The 18,366-nt window shown below is 33.5% G+C and overlaps 1 protein-coding gene across 1 annotated transcript in view; it reads right to left on the bottom strand.

The window, feature by feature from the left end:
• The window catches only part of man1a1 (mannosidase, alpha, class 1A, member 1), a 217,232-nt gene that overhangs the window by 70,206 nt on the left and 128,660 nt on the right, over positions 1-18,366 (bottom strand). The window contains exon 5 of the mRNA XM_689343.11: positions 6,950-7,044. Coding sequence (XP_694435.2) covers positions 6,950-7,044 — 95 coding nt within the window. The remainder of the gene's footprint in view (positions 1-6,949; positions 7,045-18,366) is intronic.

Genomic DNA, 18,366 nt, shown 5'->3' with positions numbered 1-18,366 from the left:
TGGTAAATGTTCTTGGTCGCTCCATTTAGAGCATTTGTCAGAGCACTTCACTCTAGTTCTCCGGCAGTTTAAACAAGGAAACACACGCTGGACACTCAAAGCTAATAGGAAAAGCTTTGATAAACACTGAAGTATGCTTCTGTTAGTTGCCTGTTGTTTTGTATTGTGCTCTCCAGCTATGTCTGACAGAAAAGCAAAAAATGTCTGGTATTATTTTCTGTTTTTATGTTAAAATTAACTATATGGCATATGCTCATATTGAAAAAAATGTAAAATTAAAATTAATATAATAATAAAATGATTTTCTTATTGTTTATTATTATATTCTTAGGAGTCACAGTGGCGCAGTTGGTAGCACAATAGCCTCAAAGAAGAAGGTCCCTGGTTTGAGCCCCGGCTGGGTCAGTTGGCATTTTTGTTTGGAGTTTGCATGTTCTCCCCGTGTTTGCGTGGGTTTTCTCCGGGTGCTCCGGTTTCCCCCATAGTCCAAAGACATGTCGTATAGGTGAATTGAATACGCTAAATTGGCTGTGGTGTATGTGTGTAAATGCAAGTGTGTATGGGGTGTTTCCCAGTGATGGGTTGTGGCTGCTGCGTAAAACATACGGTGGTTAAGTTGGCGATTTATTCAGCTGTGGGGACCCCTGATTAATAAAGGGATTAATCCGAAAAAGAGTGAAATAATTATATTTTTAAATATAATGTTTTTATTAAAATGTAATAATAATAATAATAATAATAATAATAATAATAATGTTTTTACTTTATTCTTAACATATTAAGTCAAAATTAACTATAATTATTTAAATGTTTATATTAAAATAAACTATATCACATTAGATAATAATAATAATAATAATAATAATAATAATAATAATAATAATAATAATAATACTAACATTAAAATTTTTACAATAATAAAGTTGAATTATTCATTATTTTAGTTTTTAAAACATTTTTTTTTAAATCAGGAATGATTTAATAGTCAAGTAAAAAGTAATGTTAAAAATATATAATACTTCTGACAACAGAACTATTTTTTTTACTTTATTCTTAACATATTAAGTCAATATTGACAAGTTTTTTTAACTATATAACATTAAATAATAATAATAATAATAATAATAATAATAAAAATTGTGTTTTTAATAATACATATGTATTATTTATTATTTTAATTTTTGTCTTTTTTTAAAAACCCTTTTTATCAAGAAGCATTTGATAGACAAGTAAAAAGTAATGTTAAAATATATAATATTTCTAAAAACAGAACAATATTTTTTTTACTTTATTCTTAACATATTAAGTTAAAATTAACTATCTCAAATTAGATAGTAATAATAATAATAATAATAATAATAATAACAATATTCATGTTTTTAATAACAAATTTGTTTTATTTATTATTATTTTTTAAATCAATAAGCATTTAATAGACAAGTAAAAAGTACTGTTTAAAAAAAAAAAGAAAAAAGTTTTTTTTCAAAAATAAGTCAAAATCTAATGGGTTGTTCCTTAAAACAAGTTAAAAATGGACTTTAGGGGTAAGTAAAAGATTCTTGTCTTCGGTTTGAAATAAAAATATTTTATTTACCCCTGTAGCATTATAATAGCTCATTATTTAGCTTGTTTTAAGGAACAGAACAGAAACAAAAGAAAAAAAAAACAGAATCAAATAGCAAAATAACACAATTGCAAACACCTAAAATAAAAACAAGAAACATAACATCAAAATACTGATAAATATTAAACAGCATACTAAATTAATGCTAAAGGTTAGTACATATTAAAGTAGTAGGTTGGTAAAAGAGTTGGGTGTAATGTATTCTACAGTAATGTGTTACTGTATTCCAATTACGTTTCTGGGGCGCACCAGGTGAAAACCATGAGTCTCGTGACAAAAACTGACCAGTCTGCTTTATGCTTTGTATTGAATATACACATATAGATACACTTATTGTCTCAGACAAAGATAGAACACCCAAACACTGCAGTGCTTTTGCATACTATAGATGTCAATGGTTACAGGTATCCAGTTATATTCATGTCTTTTTTGTGTTAAAAAAAACAAACAGGTTTGGAACTAGTGAATGATGCTAGAATTTTAAGCTTTAGGCAAACTCTTTAAAGTCTTTTGAATATATCAACACATTGCAATGTTTTTCAGTGAATATTAAATAAGAGCTGCAGTTTATTTGGTATTTTATAGATATTATTTCATATGTTTCAAAAATAATCTCAAAGTAAAGTTCTGATATCTGACTTTTTACATGAAGTAATTAGTTATGTAATCAGATTACAAACTTCCAGTAGTAGTTAGTAATTTGTAATCTATTACTTTTTTAAAGTAACTTACCCAACACTTTTTAGTAAGTATTAAATCTATAATGAGCTGTGTCAAACATGACAACAACTCCACAATAAATGACATTTTAATGGAACCCTCTGGACACTCAAGTTAACAGGAAAGGCTTTGATAAACACTGAAGTATGCTTATTTTCTCTGCCATCAGTCAAATTCTGTGTGACCATCAGTGTGAAAAGACTAGCATTGGGCATTATGTCAGCGGAGGGATAACTCATGCAATCAACTCCTCCGACAGCTTGTCTTTCTCAAGATCTCTGCACTGATTTCCTGCTCGTCTGCAGCTGAAGAGCTTCAGGTTGCCCAGACATCCATCATAGATCCGGACGTCTGAGAGATCTGACCCTTTCATGGGAGTGGGCAGTGGGACCGAATATATCATGTCATTTTATGTAACAGTCACCGAGTACGTTTACAGTACATACACACCAATACTTCAATTTTAATTCGATTAAGAGAATACTTTGATTAAGAGTCCGCCATGTAAACAGCAATGCAGTACAGAGATGTAAACACCGCAATCAAACTACTAACGTTGTGTTTTTGCTATATTTTGCGACACACATCAGTTGTCAGACATTTGACAAACAAATGAGAATGGCTTCAAGTACGAGAGCACATTTTTGGTGCGAGCGGGACATGATGACTATGCTGAGAATTCTGAAAAAAATGGACATTAGCCCCTTTCACACAGTGATACCGGTAAATATCCGGAAAATTTCCAGAACTACTTTACCGGTATATTCAAAAAAACGCTGTTCACACAGGCAAGGACGTTACGGAATTTTTCCGGAAAAGAGCATTCACACATCCATCGCAAAATGCCGGTAAATTCTGACATCATTAACTAGAAATGACCTCTAAACGGCTGCGCTTGTGTTTGTAAACATTTGACTACATTACAAACTCGTCGGATGGATCAGTATTGAGTACAACTCTAATGAAAACATAGGGAAACACTTTCGCATGTCGAGATGTTCATGATATGCGTGTGTGCTGGCGCTATGGGCGCTTACGGGCACACGCAAAGCTTGAAGGTAAACAAACAACGGATTATCATAAACATTTTATCGATAATTATTTACACAGCATTAAGAAGGAACATAGAAACATTATCTGACTAACATCTAGCAGCTAAAGGCGTCTGGAAAAAATATTCAAAGGCTTTTATTCTCATAAACCGCGCGCACGTGAATGCGTCTGACTGTTCTGATTGGCTAAAGCAGGTGTCTCACGTCAGCCCGTTCTAGACGTGGACGCGCTTACTACGGCAATCTTCCTTCTGCATTCACACAGCGCAGCATTCCGGCAAATTACCGGTAATGTTACAACTTCTCTTTCCGGAAAATAGCCAGAACGAATTTACCGGTATTTTCAAAAAGGGCCTGTTCACACATACAACCTTTCCGGAAAATTGCCGGTAATTTTCCGGAAAGGTCTGTATGTGTGAAAGGGGCTATTATGAAGAACCTCCGAGTTTGTCGGAGGGGCATGAATGAAAACTTAGTCACTGAAGTGTCGAATTGTGACGTAATGGCATTAATCGAACTACTGTACGTACTATAACATGTAAAACGAGATCATGAAAGGAACATTCACCAAGCAATTAATATAAACACTTCAATCATGATATTATTCAGATAAAAGAAAATAATTAGATTACTGATGTCCATGTAAACGTAGTCACTGTCTATTTTAAAAACGGTACAGCTTGTGCTAATACACCGATAACAAAGTAATTCAAAAATAAAATACTTCAGAATTGTATTTTCTCACACTTTTAAATTAAAAGAAAACCCTGTGGGCCATGATTATTTGCAAATATTGTACATCTAATGTGGTAAATTAGTACAATCACATGTAGATCTACTTTGAAAAATGATCAAATCAAAATGCATGAGCCTGAGCCTGATCTCACGAGGAAAAATAACATTTTACGTTTTGTCAGTTTAGTGGCTAATTCATACGAAGTTCTGTCGTACAAAAATGTACAATTTTAAAAAGGAGGCGTGGCACCCAACTCCGCCCCTAAATCTAACCGTCATTGGGGGATGAGCAAATCGTACTTAATTGTACAAAATAGATCTGTCAAATTTATATAAATTAGCTACTATCAAAATTATGAATTGCCGTGAGATTGCGTTGACAAAAACCTGTTTTTTTATTATAAAAACCTAAGTATGTATAAATATATCAGAAGCGAAAAAAGTATTGAATTGTAGTGTTTTTTACCCACACAAGCTAAACAGAAAAAGAAAAAGCTAATAAGAAACTGACAGTGGAGACCTGTTTGTTTCTTTTTTAGTTAGTTAGTTAGTCAGTCAGTCAGTTAGTTAGTTTGTTTGTTTTTTCATCTTTTACAATTGAAGTAAGAATTATTAGCCCCCTGTTTATTTTTCCTCCAATGTCTGTTTAACAGAGAGAAGATTTTTTCAACACGTTTTAAACATAACAATTTTAATAACTCATTTCTAATAACTGATTTATTTTATCTTTGCCATTCATTCATTTATTCATTTTCTTGTCGGCTTAGTCCCTTTATTAATCCGGGGTTGCCACAGCGGAATGAACCGCCAACCTATTCAGCAAGTTTTTACGCAGCGGATGCCCTTCCAGCCGCAACCCATCTCTGGGAAACATTCACACACACACTTATACACTAAGGACAATTTTTAGCCTACCCAATTCACCTGTACCGCATGTCTTTGGACTATGGGGGAAACCGAAGCACCCGGAGGAAACCCACGCGGAGGCAGGGAGAACATGCAAACTCCACACAGAAACGCAAACAGAGCTGAGGTTTGAACCAGTGACCCAGCGACAATTCTTGCTGTGAGGCGACAGCACTACCTACAGCACCACTGCCTCGCCTATCTTTGCCATGATGACTGTAAATAATATTTGGCTAGATATTTCTCAAGACACATCTATACTGCTAAGTGACATTTAAAGGCTTACTTAGGTTAATTAGGTTAATAAGGCAGGTTAGAGTAATTAGGCAAGTTATTGTATAACGAAAGTTTGTTCTGTAGACTATCGAAAAAAATATAGCTTAAAGGGGCTAATAATTTTGTCCTTAAAATGGCTTTTTTAAAAATTAAAAGCTGCTTTTATTCTAACCGAAATAAATCAAATAAGATATTTCCAGAAGAAAAAAAATATTATCAGACATACTGTGAAAATTTCCTTGCTCTGTTAAACATCATTTGAGAAATATATATAAAAAAATTAAAAATGTAATTCAAAAAGGGGGGTTAATAATTCTGTATATAATTTAAATGTATATCATGGCTATAATGCTGCCTTGTTAGAACTTGCTCAGTTTTTTGCTCAGCAAATTTGACACACAACTACAAAAAAATAAATAAACAAAAGGATTTGGTAAAACTTTGGCTTAATAGCAAGAGTATCCTAAAATGATGTGACCAAAGATTTAAATAACACTGTAAAAACCAATTACTTTAAAAAGTGAATAAACCCATTGCCTTAAAAGTGACAAGCTGATTTTATATAAAGAATTATGAAACTTTTTTACTTTAAAGTATTTGCTTTGCAACTTAGAACTATTAAGTTCACATAACCTAATTTTTTATAATTATGCACTTTTCATTTTCTGGTGCATATTTATTTATTTTAAATGTATACAGTGAAGGCTTTAAGCTTAAAAGCCACTCAGATTTTCACAACTGTAGAAAATCTCAAATGATTTTCTACAGTTATGGACTATATAGTCGAACACAACATATTCTAAAAATAAAGCTTCTAAAAGGGGTGTTTACACAATTGTGACACAAAAGAATCACATTTGGTTCACCTTAGGAACATTTTAGAAAACAGCTTATCTTTAAGAGTAGTTAGTGTGCCTACAAACCCTTTTCTACCATTGAAAAATACCTTTAGGGCGACACGGTGGCTCAGTAAGCACTGTTGCTGGTTCGAGTACAGGAAGGGTCAGTTGGCATTTCTGTTTGGAGTTTGCATGTTCTCCCCATGTTGGCGTGGGTTTCCTCTGGGTACTCTGGTTTCCGCCACAGTCCAAAGACATGCGGTGTAGGTGAATTGACTAAACTAAATTGGCTGTATTGTATGAGTGTGAATGTGAGAGTGTATGAGTGTTTCCCAGTACTGGGTTGCAGCTGAAAGGGCATCCGCTGTGTAAACAATATGCTGGATAGGTTGGTGGTTTATTCCGCTGTGGCAACCCCTGATGGGACGCCGAAGGAAAGTTAATGAATAAATGAATGAAATACCTTTAGTGTTACAGAAAGGGAATGTTAACGTTTCTTCAGGGAACTGGAAAATACAATGAGTGCCAACAAAACAAGCAGCATTCACACAGAAAATCAGAGAATCGCGGCAGCAGAAAATGGCTTCGGCAACCAAGTAATCCCTCTGAACTGTTTATTCTTGCAATATCTTGAGGAAGCGAGCACACAGGTGACGGCCGACCGCTGCCGGCTCTGGATTCAGATACGCAGCTTACAGCAGTTAATAAGACATGCGCTGGAGAGATCTGACCTGCTTGGCTGAAGAAAAGCCTCGGGAGTTCATGCGGAAATGTGTTTTTGTTTGTGCGTCACTGACCTCTTTAGGTTGAGAAGAGCCCATGGGACGCCGGTCGGGGTCTTGAAAGCCGGCAACAGCTTCTCTCCTAGTTCAACAGCTTTTTTCCTGAACACCTGAAGAGGTAAAAAAACAAACAGAGGTTAGTCAAAGCTCATCCGTACACAGCAGAAGCGCAGCCACGTAACCTCTGGCTGCCCCAAAACCCGCCATATTTATTTTATCAGTCACATTTGCATGATTCACAGAGTCAACTGACAGAAAGAGAGGCATTGATATTCTGCTGGGAGAGACGGCTGATAACAGCAGATAAGACGAGGGCAAGCGGCCCTGCTGTAAACCCGCTGGCTGCCTGTCATCTTCTGTCTGCTACCTGGCCCTTTCCTCTACTCCGCTGACATTTCAAAGCATCAGGGAGCCGCTATGAATCCCTCAACCAGCAAATATGCTGCATATCCATCCAATGCGGAGATCTTATCACGATGAGACCAAGCGGACAACTCTGGCTTGCGCTGTCTTATCCAGAAATGCTAGTGTTTGATAAGTAAATATGCTATATTTAGCCAATTTCATTTTGTGTATGCTACAACTGCAAAGTCTGGTTTAAGGATGATTAATTTCCTACATACACCAAGACAAAAACTCCAAATAAGAAAAACATTTCTTCCTTTTTTTTTCTTTGCAGTGATGTTTTTTTTTTTTTTTTTTTTTTTTTTTGCAGAGCAGTTATAATTATATCTACCATGGTAAATTGTAAAATATTAATTTTTAACAAATATCATCCAATCTAGCAAAAATCTAAGCATTTGTCTGATAGAAAAATCACTTTTTTATGATTAGCGATGGGCAGAAATTAATCGCCATTAATTGCATTCAATATAAAAGTTTGTTTTGACATAATATTTGTGTGTATCATGTATATGTATTATGTATATATAAAAATACACATGAATGCATATATTTAAAATGTTTATTTCTAATATAATAATATAACATTATGAATAATATTTTTATTTATATTATTATTTTGAAAATATTCTTGCCATTTCCTTACGCTTTGTGCCATAACTATCTGTTAAAAGCCCCTAAGTGTCCATGTTATTTTCAATAAACGTTTTACGATATCTTTGGGCATTAGACCAAGGCCGCATTTACACTACACTTTTCAAGTGCCAGCAAATTCCGATGTTTTTCTCTCATGGGGCACAGATCGGATATGGCCCATGTACGTGTAAGCAGGAACAAATCACATGGATTCCAATTTACTCAAATCAGATTCAGGCCTTGTTCATTTGTTAAAATTTATCTGATATGAATTGGATCTGTGTTGTCGTGTCTGCAGTGTAGGCAGGTAGATCGGATTTTCATCTGTCAATGCAATGCAGTCGCGCGTCATTAAAAACCATAGCGAATGACGTCAAGTCTGACACTTTCATTTCAGAACTGAAGACTTCAGCAGAGTCCCAAACCCCAAATCTCATACCAGAGGACTTAAACAGCTTTTAAATTGTCATATAGCACAGATATTTAAGCATGTTAATGAGAGAATGTCAGAATATACAAAAAAAAGATTAAATGATAACAAAGAAGAAAACGCTATCAGTATCAGTATCAGTATCAGTAATGTAATCATTGAAATATGTAATCAGCAATATTCAATTACGAATGCGTAACTGGTCAAAAGAATATTAGGTTTGCCATTAAAACAAACAAAGCTCCACTTCAGTTTCTCAGACCAAAACATTCACTTTAAATGACTCCTAATATTAAACAGGCTATTTTTTCTGTGTGCACTTTTTAAGGTTTTTATGTTAAAACATTTTTAAATAATATGTCCCATTTAGGAAAATATATGTTAAACATATAATGTGCACATAATTAGCTCTTCTTCATTTTCATTGAAAAAAAATCTGTGTTACATAGCCAGATTTACTGGTCAGATTTTTCTTTTTAATTCATCCTGTAAGTCCAAATAGCACATTTCCTGTGAACACAGCCAGATCGCTGCGAGAGAACCTTTCAAAACACCAGAGAGCCGGCACGCAGACAGAAATCAAACAGCAATTCAATGGCCTGTCAAAATTTATAGGAGAGTAAAAGCGCTGCACTATTGTGCATCATAAAACTGGTACTAAATAATGGGCAATCATAGATGGGACTGATTATTTGAACTGTTGATGTGTTAAAGCAAGTTAGAGAGCCCGCACTGACTGCACAATACTTTGGTGTTCTTTGACACACTACGGTATATTCTTTACAAGACTATGCCTTTTTTCACTAGTTGAGTTGAATAGCAAGATTTGGAAATGGGAAAGTGATTCTAGTTTAAATGTTGTGATTTTTCATAATTATTTGGTTATATAAAAATATGTTCTGTATAATATCAATGAAAGTCATGTGCACTGCATTGGTACTGTCATATGACCAATCGTCTTGGTTCAAAAACAGATTAATCCAGAAATGAACTGGAGCAATGTTGGTTTGAGATGCACAAATGGTGTGCTTTGGCCGTGTTTAGACCTATTTTTTGTTGGCGACAGAAAAATAGTTGGCAATACAGTGTCTAAAGACTTAGTAGCTAGGTTTCCATCAACTTACAAAAAAAAAAAAAAAAAAAAAAAAAAAATATATATATATATATATATATATATATATATATATATATATATATATATATATATATATATATATATATATATATATATATATATTTCTGTAAAATTGTTGCAAATAGATTATATGGTTGAATTTAAACCAACAAATTAAATCTAGTTTAGTATAAATAAATTGTTTACAACCACTTATCTTAAAAAAGATTTAGTAAATGCAAGGAATCTTTACATAATTTCCATTATATTTTAATGCTCATTTTGTAAAAAAAAAAAAAAAAAAAAAAAAAAAAAAAAAATAAATAAATAAAGAAAAAAAAGAAAATCATCGAAAAAAGCACCAAGCCATCATTTTTAAAAATGTAAATTAAAATTGATTGTGTGGATAAACTATAATGGAAACCCATTGACCAAATAAATTTCAGCATGTGCATTAAGTCACTTCATGTCATGTCATAACAAAAATGGGTGCATTGAAGGACAAACCAGCAGACTAACCACATAGTAAAAAATCTGAAATGTTGTTTTAGTCATTCTAAAATCCCTCAGCCAAAGTCTGTCATCAAAGTGGTTCAGAATGATCACCTCTAGAACTGCTTGCATGTGCTCACAAAGAACAGTCTCACGCTTTTAAAAGCCACCACACATTTATTGCATTTCATCTTCTGAGGCACAAGTCATTTATTATACAAGTAAAAAAAACAGACAACAGAGATTTCTCCTGCAGCAGAAAGTAAAATTTTTCTTTGATATATGGAGGAAGTTTATAAGGAAATGACAATTTTGTTCTTTTTTTGACTAGAAAATTTTTAAAAAGTCAAAAATTTATAAATTCCTGTTTTTTTTATGCAGTATTATAGTTTTGAGCACAGCTACAACTTTCATCTTGAAATTGAAACTATGGCTGGGCAAAAAAAAAAAAATAAATAAAAATTGATCATTTGTTTTTTTTACTATGATTTAATATCGATTGTCAAAAGTCGTAAATTGTTAAAATATCAATCATCATACAGCCACATATAACATGATTTACGCTGAACTTTTTCCAGAGCGTGTAAATGTGAAACTATGTTCATGATTTGTAGCCACGACCACCACAAAAACATTTGACGCAACAAATGAATCATAACTGTCAAATTATTGCGTCTAATGAGTAATTTGCTTAAATAATAAAATAAAGGTGTGACTCAAGTTGTTTAATGTCAAGCCCTAGTTGTCTGTCAAACATTAAATTTCCATTTGTAAAATGATGTCCACCCTATTTAGTTTTGAAAATGTTAATGGCTGTTTAAATGAATCTGATGATCTTTATTTATTGACTCAAGAATCAAATTGAAAGCTTGTGAATTAAAATCTAATTGGGGCATCTAAATCGATACCTAGCTATAATGAAAACATACAGTGGGGAAAATAAGTATTGAACGTGCATGTTTTTTTCCTGAGAATACTATTCCTAAAGGAGCTGTTGACATGGAATTGAACCAGATTTTGGTATACCAAACAATACAAACATAAAAATAAAACAAAACAAAACTGAAAAATTTGTTAAGTGAAAAAACAATGACACAAGGCTTTTTTGGTGACGGCAGCTTAAAGACGCCTTTCAGACTTCAACAGAGTGTAAAAATCTTGATGGTTCTGTGAGTCTTGTCTTCAATCTGATCTTTAATTTGTATTTTCTATTGGATTTAAGTCAAGAGATTGGCTGGGCCATTCCACAGTTTGATTTTTTTTTTTTCTCCGAAAGCATTTGAGTTTCCTTGGCTGTGTTTTAGATCATTGTCTTGCTGAAATGTCCACCCTGGTTTCATCTTCATTATCCTGGTAATGTAGATGTTGGACTGAAGCAAGTAATATTAATTTACTATGACGAAGTTCAGAGAGTTGCTAAATAACTACTGAGAGATTTCAGCTGCTGTCTGGGCTTCCACTGCCATTCTACACCTGAATTTCTTCATGTGTTCAATATTTTCCCTGTGTAATTTCATTTTTTATGCATAACTTAATTTGTAAACTAATTAGATTTGCTTTCTTTGCATATAGGGATTCTATTGGTTAGTACCAACATCCATGGAAAATTTCCTGTCAACGGCACCTTTAGAAATATGTTTTCTGAGAAAAATAAAGAAGTGTTCAATACTTATTCTTCACTGTGGCTAATGTTAACTTTTTTTGATGAACTGCCATTGAAAATCCCACACTGATACAATCACTATAATATCTGAACGTATCTAATGTTATATCTAATAATCATGTCTGAACATACTAGTACTTCTCATCATAAACCCCACTGTTGAGCTACAAAACAGCTTCATTCGACATGATAGATGCAAAAAGCTAAACAGTTGTTATTTTTCTATTATCACTATTCCTTAATGTTTAGGAAGATCCCATTGAAATGAACAGAAATCTCTTCTTCTTCGAGGGAGCCCTGGCTTTGGTTTGGAATATTTTTTTTTTCTGCTGCCAAAGAAAATAGTGCATCTAAAAATCTCACTCAATATTAACTTGAACTGTGGTAAAAAAATCAATATCAAACCAGCGAACGTGCTCACACACTAATACAGTCACTATCACATCTAAGTCTACTACTGATCATGATTCCCACTTCTGAGCTCATCTGCAGCTGTGAATGAGCCCGTTTTTATGTCTAAGTCCTGCATTCAGTATGCATATCAAGGATCAGGTCGACCCCTGGAAGCGTGCATGGCTCTCCAGTGTTTTCCCCAGTGCCTCCACGGCCTAGTTGAAGCCTGAGCCTTCGCCCTTGCTACTTCAAACCCAAGGTGAGCTGTTATCCATTCATGTGAATTCATTTAGCTGGCTGTCTACTAGGATGCTGCTAGCAGGCCTGCCATCTTCTACATTTTGACTGCTATATTTATAGGGGATAAAGCCATAGGACGTTGTGCTGGGATGGTTTCGGGAAGGTCCAAATATAGATGAAATATCAGTTTTTTGATTCAATTATAATTGAGTAACATCTTCTTTTGTCCATTACTGCATGAACAAACAAATAGGAATTATTACAGAAAGAAAAATATAGAAATCAACTGATAAAATTGTAATCGCAATTGAATGGATGGAAGGATAGAAAGATGGACAGATGAATATACTGTAGATATTGGTAGAATGACTTATGGATAGATGCAGGGAAAGATGAATGGATGGATGGATGGATGGATGGATGGATGGATGGATGGATGGACGGATGGAAATTTATCTGTAGAAGGACTTATGGATAGATAAAGAGATGGATGAATGGATGGACAGATGAACATATATATGGGTAGAAGGACTTATGGATAGATAAAAGGAAAGATGGATGGATGGATGAATGGATGGATGATCATACATGTGGGTAGAATGACTTATGGATAGATAAAGGGGAGGATGGATGGATGGATTCATGGATGGATGGTTGGATGAACATATATATCGGTAGAAGAACTTGTGGATAGATACATGGAAAGATGAATGGATGGATGGAAAAATGAATGGATGGATGAACATATATATGGGTAGAAGGACTTTTGGATAGATACATGGAAATATGAATGGATGGATGAATGGATAGATGGATGGATAGATGAACATATTAATTGGTAGAAGGACTTATGGATAGATAAAGGGAAATATGAATTGATGAATGGATGGATGGATGAACATACATATAGATTTAGGAATTATGGATAGATAAAAGATGGATAGATGGATGAACATATATATGGGTAGAATGACTTATGGATAGATAAAGGGAAAGATGGATGGATGAACATAAATATGGGTTGAATGACTTATGGATAGATAAAGGATGAATGAATGAATGAATGAATGAACACACACACACACACACACACACACACACACACACACACACACACACACACACACACACACACACACACACACACACACACACACACACACACACACACACACACACACACACACACACACACACACACACACACACACATAGGTAGAATGACTTATGGCTAGATAAAGAGAAAGATGGACAGATGGTTGGATGATGGATGGATGGAAGGATGAATGGATGGATGGATGAACATATATGGATAGGACTTAGGGATAGATAAAGGGATAGGTGGATGGATGGATGGATGGATGGTACAGTAGATTAGAGAAGTAAAAAACTAGTTTAAGCGGGCTCTAAAAGGTTGGACGTTTACAAAACAGAATACGTTGAGGATAATAAGGTTTTTTTTAAAAGGACTGGAGAATATGGATGAAATATAAATAAATTAAAAACATACCAACCTTTAAAAAATGTTAGAGAAAAGACAGCGTCAACCGTTTAGCTTTGTTGACATGTTTGTAATTTATTCAATTTATCTATCTACTTTTCTTTGTATATTTCTTTTCACCGACAGGTGAATGGTATGACTGTATAACAGAATTGTTTGTTGTTATTTTTTTACTTATCAGCATTGATAAAACAGTTTATTAGGGCTGCACAATATAATGCTTCAGCATCAAAATCGCAATGTGAGCATGTGGAATAGACACATTGCAGCATCTGAAATTTGAGTAAGAATTATAGTAAAAAAACAAAACAAAAATAAAACATGATTTATTGTTCCTCAAATTTACCAAATTTTTTTTTTACTTGCATATATTTTAATATCTGCAATGTTATAATATCATTCAGGCACAACAATTTATTATGTTAGTAATATGTTAGTATTGTATCCTGATGTACTGGCCTATAAAATTATCCCAATAAATATAAAATTACAAATTCTTTCTAAATAGAGACATTCAAGTCATCTGGAGAAATTATACACGATATTAAAAAATGTATTGTGGAAAAATTAAGATATTAAAATGTCAGTTTTTTTCCCGATATTGTACAACCTTATTGTATACTGAACTAAATAAAAAATAATAAAGGTTGCTCAAAAATGTCCTGTGCCACTTCAATGTGTATTAAGTGCAAAAACTTATGAGAGACACAAAGCGATTGCTGGCTGAGCGCTCGTCGTCCACTAAATAAGATAAATTGGCTTGTCAGTGGCCGGTGAGTGCAGAACCTCATGAGCCTTTACCTAGATTACTGTTACCACCACAGGGAACCACCTGACCCTTTCAAAGCCCTCTAAAACCCCCTGGAACCTGCAGCGTCGCCCCGCAGATCAGCCTGATCCCGGGATGGAGACGAGCGGACAGAAAGGTGCAAGAAAAAGCAATGAAAGCAAAGCCCTAAAGCTCAAGACAGCTTTGACAAAGGTTGACATTTACACCTCCGTGAGGACCAAAAGCTCCGGTGTTTTCCGGAGAGAGGAAAATAAGGCAAAGGTGATGCATGCAAATTTAAGCTTGTTTCAACTTTAAATCAGGTCACACAAATGAAGGTCTGTTAAAATATGCAAATTAGGCCTGTCATAAATTCTTTGGTGTAGATCTGCCCAAGTAATGTGAACAGCAATGTTGCTCTGAGACAAATATACACTATATATTACATATACACTATATACTTATTAAATATTTCAAAGCAATAATTATAAAAATACAACAGGAAATTATAAAAATAAATTATAAAAACAAATTTAATAATACTGTTATTATTATTATTATTATTATTATTATTATTATTATTATTGTTGTTGTTGTTTTGCACTATAATTTTTCATATCATTATGATGTATAATTTTTTTATGTCAATATTGGTTTTAACATCATTATTATTATAGTAGAAAGATTAAATATTATTTTATCACTTTATAGTACTACACCATAGTAATATAGGATGTATTATATTTGCAAACATTTATTACTGTACATTACGTAGCTCACTGGTCTCAAACTCTATTCTTGGAGGGCCGCAGCTCTGCAGTTTTGCTCCAACCCTAATCAAACACAGCTGAATTAATAAAGGTGTTCAAGACTACTAAAGAGAGGAGCATGTGATATGATTGAGCACGACTGGCTTCTCATCTGTAATCAGTAATAATAAAATCAGAGTGATCCAAGCTTACTATAAATGGATCATATTCTCCCTACTGCTTTATCTTAATTTTGGAAGAAACCCCCCTTCCACCCCATCTCCTCATTTTCCTCCCTTTTCTAAGGGGCAGCTCATTAGACCTACCTGATCTCCCTTATATGCCTATTAACTGGGCGGGAGCCTTGGGCTCAAGTATCTCCGAGCTCAGGGTTCTCTCCCAGGAACAGCATGCCAAACCTGCTAGAAACGCTAAACATATCTAAGTGGGAACTCTTAAGGCAGGTGTGAGTTGGAGGCGGTTGGAGCTATATGCTATATGGAGCTAGCTGCGGAATTAAGTTTGAGAACATTGACGCAGCTTAATATTTTTACATGCCAATTTTTTTAATGTAATTTATTTGGAAAATACTACTACTACTAAAACTACTACTAATAATAATAACAACAACAACAACAACGGTAACAATTATGTTAATAATAATAATAATAATAATAATATTAATAATAAAGGGGTGACGCAGTGGCGCAGTAGGTAGTACTGTCGCCTCACAGCAAGGAGGTCGCTGGTTGGCGTTTCTGTGTGGAGTTGCATGTTCTCCCCGCGTTCACGTGGGATTCCTCCGGGTGTTCCGGTTTACCCCACAGGCAAAAGACATGTGGTACAGGTGAATTTGGTAAGCAAAATTGTCCGTAGTGTATGAGTGTGAATGAGTGTGTCTGGATGTTTCCCAGAGATGGGTTGCAGCTGGAAGGGCAACCCATGCGTAAAACATGCGCTGGATAAGTAGGCGGTTTATTTCGCTGTGGTGACCCCGGATTAATAAAGGGACTAATACAAAAAAAGAAAATGAATAAATGAATAATAATAGTAATAATAACAACAACAACAACAATAATAATAACAATTATTATCATTAGGCACAACAATATTACAATATATTAATAAAATTTTAATATTGTTCTGAACATGATATAGTGACAACAAAATAGTTATATTAGGGCTGCGAAAAAGACACTGTTTGTTTATTACAGAGAGGATGCACAATGTTGTCTACTTTAAATAATGTTTACTTTAGTGAACGGAACCTGCATAGGCTGTGAATAACAGCTAATAATGTTGTAAATAACGTTCAGTTTGTTTCACAAAGTGATGGTTTGAGAGCCTCGCGGGAAGTATGATTTGCATGTGTGTGTTTTTTTTCTCAGAGTGAAAGCAGCCATGACATGAGCTGCACTCGGCAGTGAAAGTAAAAACCGAAAGCATGCACATCAGTTAAATGATCATAACGCATTTAAGAGTTATGATTAAGACAAGTTTTTAATTTTTTTTTTTTTTTACAGCAAAAACAAAACGTTGTGACTCTCATTTAACCAGTGAAAAAAACTGTTTAATAATGTTGTCAATGACAAATGACAAGCATGTCTTAAACACAATATTTCAACTTCAGAATTATGAATAGTTGTTTTCTGATGTCATCATTTTACTGTGCATTAACGTCAAAGATAAATTTAAAGTCTGTTCAAGTCCACCATTCAGTCGCTACAAAATTTAGCATTTTAATCAATAGTAGACCTACACACACAACGGATATTAATATTGTTGTTTTACCATATGTTGGAGAAATAACAATAATAGCCTACATCTACAGAAAAAAACTGATCTTGATTTAGCAAAAAAAAAAAAATTAATTCTCACTTTAGCCAGAATTTTGCAGCCCTAAGTAATATTATGTAACTTCATATTTTTATTTGCCTTATTTTTATGACTTTTCTAACATCTGTTTAAAAAGTTATTATTACTATAATTATTATTATTATTTTTAATTATTATTATTATTATTATTATTATACAGAAATACAAAAATACAGAAAAAAGAAATATTAATATTTTATTTAAACACACATACACATACCCAACAACAATAATAATGATAATGATAATAAAAATAAATAATATTAATACTCTTTAATAAAAATAATATTTAATTTATTGCATAGCTTTTGATTTTTTATATCACAATGTTTAATACTTTTCCACATGCAAATCTTTGTTAATTTTAACTCTAAATCAGGTCACACAAATGAAGGTCTGTTAAAATATGCAAATCAATTCTTCCCAAAAATTTTTGGGAGCTCTGCACAAACAATATTTACTGCAGCATTGCTCTGAGACAAACGTACAATTCCTGCAAGCTCTGTTATAAAAGCAAAGCTGCGTTTTGATATTCCATTAAACAGAGTGAATTCTACACTGATACTTTTGGAAACCAGATTTAGGTCCAAAAGATTAACTGCTGTGAGAGAAAATCTATTATCAGATCAATGCAAGGCAAACTGGCAGACAAAACAAGGTCAACAGTTACCAAACAAAAAGCCCAGAAGCTGTAACCTGGTTGAACTTCTTTCTCTAAATTAAAGATGGTTTGATAGCACTCTACAGCCTAGCAACACTTCATGATTTAATATTGATAAGATAAGCACCGCTAGTAATCTAAAATGAAATGTCAAATAAAATATGGAATAAAACTAAAATAATAAAAAAAATCTAATATTAAATTGAAATAAAATACAATAAAATTAAAATATTTAAATGAATAATTATGAATTGCACAAAATTAAGCAAATAAATAATGTCAAGTTATAAAAAGAGATAAATTGACCAAAAATAAAATAAACAAAAGAATCTAAATTAATAATTACGAGATGCACAAAATAAGCAAATAAATCACACTAATACATGGCACACTATCCACTATGCACTTATGCAATATGTACATTTGCACTTACACACTCAACAGCATAGTATTGACCTTATTCTACGGTGCGGAAGTGTGCTTGTTTTTGCATTTTAGTTTTAGTAT

Source organism: Danio rerio, chromosome 20 (assembly GCF_049306965.1).
Source record: "Danio rerio strain Tuebingen ecotype United States chromosome 20, GRCz12tu, whole genome shotgun sequence".
Taxonomy (NCBI): domain Eukaryota; kingdom Metazoa; phylum Chordata; class Actinopteri; order Cypriniformes; family Danionidae; genus Danio; species Danio rerio.
This window is presented reverse-complemented; position numbering and strand designations above follow the sequence as displayed.